Here is a 3,466-nt window from a genome sequence, read left to right as displayed (position 1 = left end):
GAGTAGGTGAGGGAACAAACGTGGGTTAATGACATCCTAGTCAAAATCAAGAGGAAGAAGTGGGCTTGGGCAGGGCATTTACAGCGAAGGCAAGATAACCGCTGGTCCTTAAGGGTAATGGAGTCGATTCCAAGAGAACGCAAGGGTAGCAGGGGGCGTCGGAAGGTTTGGTGGGTGCACGCTGGCGAAGGACAGGGATAATTGGAGAGACATGGGAGAGGACTTTGCCCTACAGTGGGCATAGTCAGGTTGATGATGACGATGAAAAGCTAATGCAGCACACTTATTTGAATCCACCCCCTGAGGTGAAATTACTTCTAAAAAAAAGTTTCTTGGTGGGTCTGAAACCTATAACTTCCATTATCATTCCCCAGCCAAGAAAGGCACCTGGTCTTCATCGCACTGTTTTAGTGATGCTACTATTGAAGGACATAGGTTGGAAAGTGCACAGCAAACGGTAACAATCTTGTCGAGAGGTGTCAAATTATCTCCAGGTCTGCAAACAACATAGTCAATAGGCAGCGTGGCTTTCAGAATAACATACTTATTTCTGATAAGCCCGATAACTCTCTCAACGTGGATTCTCACATTAGCTAGCTTCCTCGTGGTCAGAACGTCTGCTGCGGACAGTTGCTTCTTTCCCTTTGTGAATGCTGGTACATGAAGTTTAGCACAGTAAAACCCGACACTTTCGGACACATTGAACCCTCGGTCTGCAAGCACTACATCACCTGGAAGTAAATTATCTAAAAGTCCACAGTGCTCAGTAATGTGCCTGTCACTACACCGCCCTCCCCAGCCTTCAGAGATGAAGTTGACAGTGCCTTGTGGTGCAATGCCAATTAAATATTTTGCCCTATTGCTGCCTTTATACTGAGACCATGTCTCACTTCTTGGCAAAAACGAAGATGGTCTCTCTATCTTTATTTCAAAGCAGTAGATTATGACTGCAACATTTTCCCCAGAGGAATCATAAAATGCTTGTGGCATGGTCCGGTGCAGAGCACTTCGTTGCGGCCACAATATTTGTGACTTTAGACGGGAGTAGGCAGAATGCAGCCATTTGTCAAAGATACGTGACACTGTGGCATCCGACACATTAAACCTAAAGGCGAGGTCAGTGATTGGTGAATTCAGTTTCAGCTTCATCATGAATAGCAGGAACTCCTGGAATTTCACCAAACAGTTATTTGCATTGTGTGACACAAACCTCTCAAGAAAATTAAACAGTGCATAGAGAATTGTGAAATTCGCCATGCCAGTGTAGAAGACAACCTTAGCGTCGCTACATCTGAGGCCATCTTCGGTCAACTCCAGCAGCTTGCTTTCATTTCTTGAAGTGTAAAGACGCTCATTGAGTGCCACACATTCCGTCTCCAATGCTTCAATGTCGCTCATTTTAAGGTCAGTCTGGACTGCAATCCCTGCAACAAAATTAATTTTGTTCTGTAGTTCATCATGTGCTGCAAAAAAAAAATTAACTTGAGATATGGAGTGGGGTGCGGGGAAGCATTGTAGTAGGGCACGGGGGACAGGAGGCTGGCAAAGAAACAAGAGGGTGACATCTGGGGTGCCCCACCTGAATGAAAAAAAAAAACTCAGTCCCTCCTCCCCTCGCCAATTTTTTTTTGTTTCGCCGCAACCGGCCCCAAACGCACAAAATAAAAAAGACGCTAACCTGTTTCGCAGTCTTCTACACCGACGTCGGGCTCCGCTCGCGGCGAGGACGACGGAGAAGCGGCAAACACGTCCGGATTCGTTGCCTCCATTGTACCTGATGCCTCAGCCTGACGCACAGCTTGAGCCACACGTATCTGGGTCCGTCGTCTTGCCGCGCGAGCGTGGCGTCCGGGATCACCATGTTTTGCGCTGTAGCCGAGCAAAAGCGTAGGAGCCCAGTCCGGGTCCGTCTCCTCCCACAGTTTTGATGGTCTGCCTACAAATGCATGAGAAATTTGTTTAAAATGAGATGTTCCGCCTTGCTTGCACGTCATGCATCTGAATAAACATTGTGCATATGCGACGGGCTTACCTTTTACGAAGTGGGCGCCGCAAACACGTATACCCGTCCTTTCGGTGTTGAGATCAGCGCGTTTTAACCGAGCCAGCCACACATCCCGTCGCTTCGCGCACAAGGCTTTCGTACGGTCCCCCTGATGCTCGATGATCTTTGGGAGACGAAAAAAGTTGGTGTTTGTTGACTTCGCCCAACAAGTGCGGTTGGAGCATCCAACAACAGCGCAGATAACCATCGCGACGCCGTTGGCAGAACACTGTACACGCGACTACCACGGCTACCACGGCTGCTGCGACTGCACCAACATGGCGGAACAGTATCCCAGGGTTCCTAGCTACGACGTCAGTGCAAGCCATGTATAGAGGTGGCCAAACGGGAAGAGCTAATTAAGGGGAAAGTGCGGCTCTTGTTGACTGCTCGACTGAAATCCGAACCGAGTAGCCGCCCCAATTTGGCACCTCGGTGCTCAAGAGTTCGCACCCGCCCTGTGGGAACACAAGCCAAGAGAACGCAACGCGCGAACCCAATCCGGGAGAGACGGATACGCTGGCACGGCATTCGCACTCGTTCGTTCCCTTCTCGCGTTCTGCTTTCTGAGCGTAAGCCAAACTTCAGAACCGCGAGACTTGGACGAGGAACATTTAAGGGTCCCGAGCTGAAATTCCTAGCCTTGTGTCCTGTTGCACCTGCTAGAGCAGCTATCGGACCGCGGCTGCGCAGGGGGCGGCTGAAGAATAGGAACCAGTAAATTCCTCTAATCGTAACGCTGTTTCTGGACGGTTTCGAGGAATAATCCTATTCAGTTTATTGCTTGTTTCTTTTTGTTCATTTAACTCTCCTGTACAGAAATGCAAGCTGAAATTCCTAGTATTATGTAATGTCTCATCTGCTAAAGCAGCTGTCGGACCACGGCCGCGCAAGGAGCGGATATGACGCATAATCTTATATTGAGTTTAATGCTTGTTTTTGTCTTTTGTTCATTACACTCTCCTATGCGAAATGAGAGCGAAATTTTGGAGCTTGGCAATGCGGGACTCAGTTTACATGCGTTACAGAAAATTGCAAGGTAATGGCAACGCTGATGGCCTCAGCCGAAGCTTTCCCGTGTAATGCCCTTTCCTGACTCCCCGGACGTTAATCCGCAGGGCAAATTTGTATTTTCTTTTTTTGCTTTTGCGGGAATCATTTTTTGTCGGTTTTGTATGTGTGTTCAGCAGCTCCACCTTCCCTTTGTGCTCTCACAGGAGGTGGCTTTCTGTGACATAAACCGTGCTACGGCACCCCCCCAAAATTTTTAGGAAATTTTTCCCTTTTGGCTAAACAAGCTCTGTGTATTCTGGTTTGGTCAAACTTGGAAACTTTCGGAGGAGGACGTAAATTTCACGCCACAGCTCATTTTCTCTAAAGAGACTTTGTTGACCGAAAACAGCTTGGCAGTTCTTAAGGTCG

The 3,466-nt window shown here is 48.3% G+C and overlaps 1 protein-coding gene across 1 annotated transcript; it reads right to left on the bottom strand.

Moving 5' to 3' along the window:
- Positions 1 to 345: 345 nt before the first annotated feature.
- On the bottom strand, positions 346 to 2,359 carry LOC149356917 (uncharacterized). Its single transcript, XM_089577858.1, has 3 exons — positions 2,033 to 2,359; positions 1,679 to 1,936; positions 346 to 1,424 (listed from the first exon to the last, which is right to left on the bottom strand). Exons 1-3 carry the CDS (start codon positions 2,250 to 2,252, stop codon positions 364 to 366), a joined length of 1,539 nt encoding a protein of 512 aa, XP_089433984.1. The 5' UTR covers positions 2,253 to 2,359; the 3' UTR covers positions 346 to 363.
- Positions 2,360 to 3,466: the final 1,107 nt, after the last annotated feature.

The sequence above is a fragment of the Amblyomma mixtum genome, chromosome 3 (assembly GCF_055824585.1).
Source record: "Amblyomma mixtum isolate Tamu chromosome 3, ASM5582458v1, whole genome shotgun sequence".
Taxonomy (NCBI): Eukaryota; Metazoa; Arthropoda; class Arachnida; order Ixodida; family Ixodidae; genus Amblyomma; species Amblyomma mixtum.
This window is presented reverse-complemented; position numbering and strand designations above follow the sequence as displayed.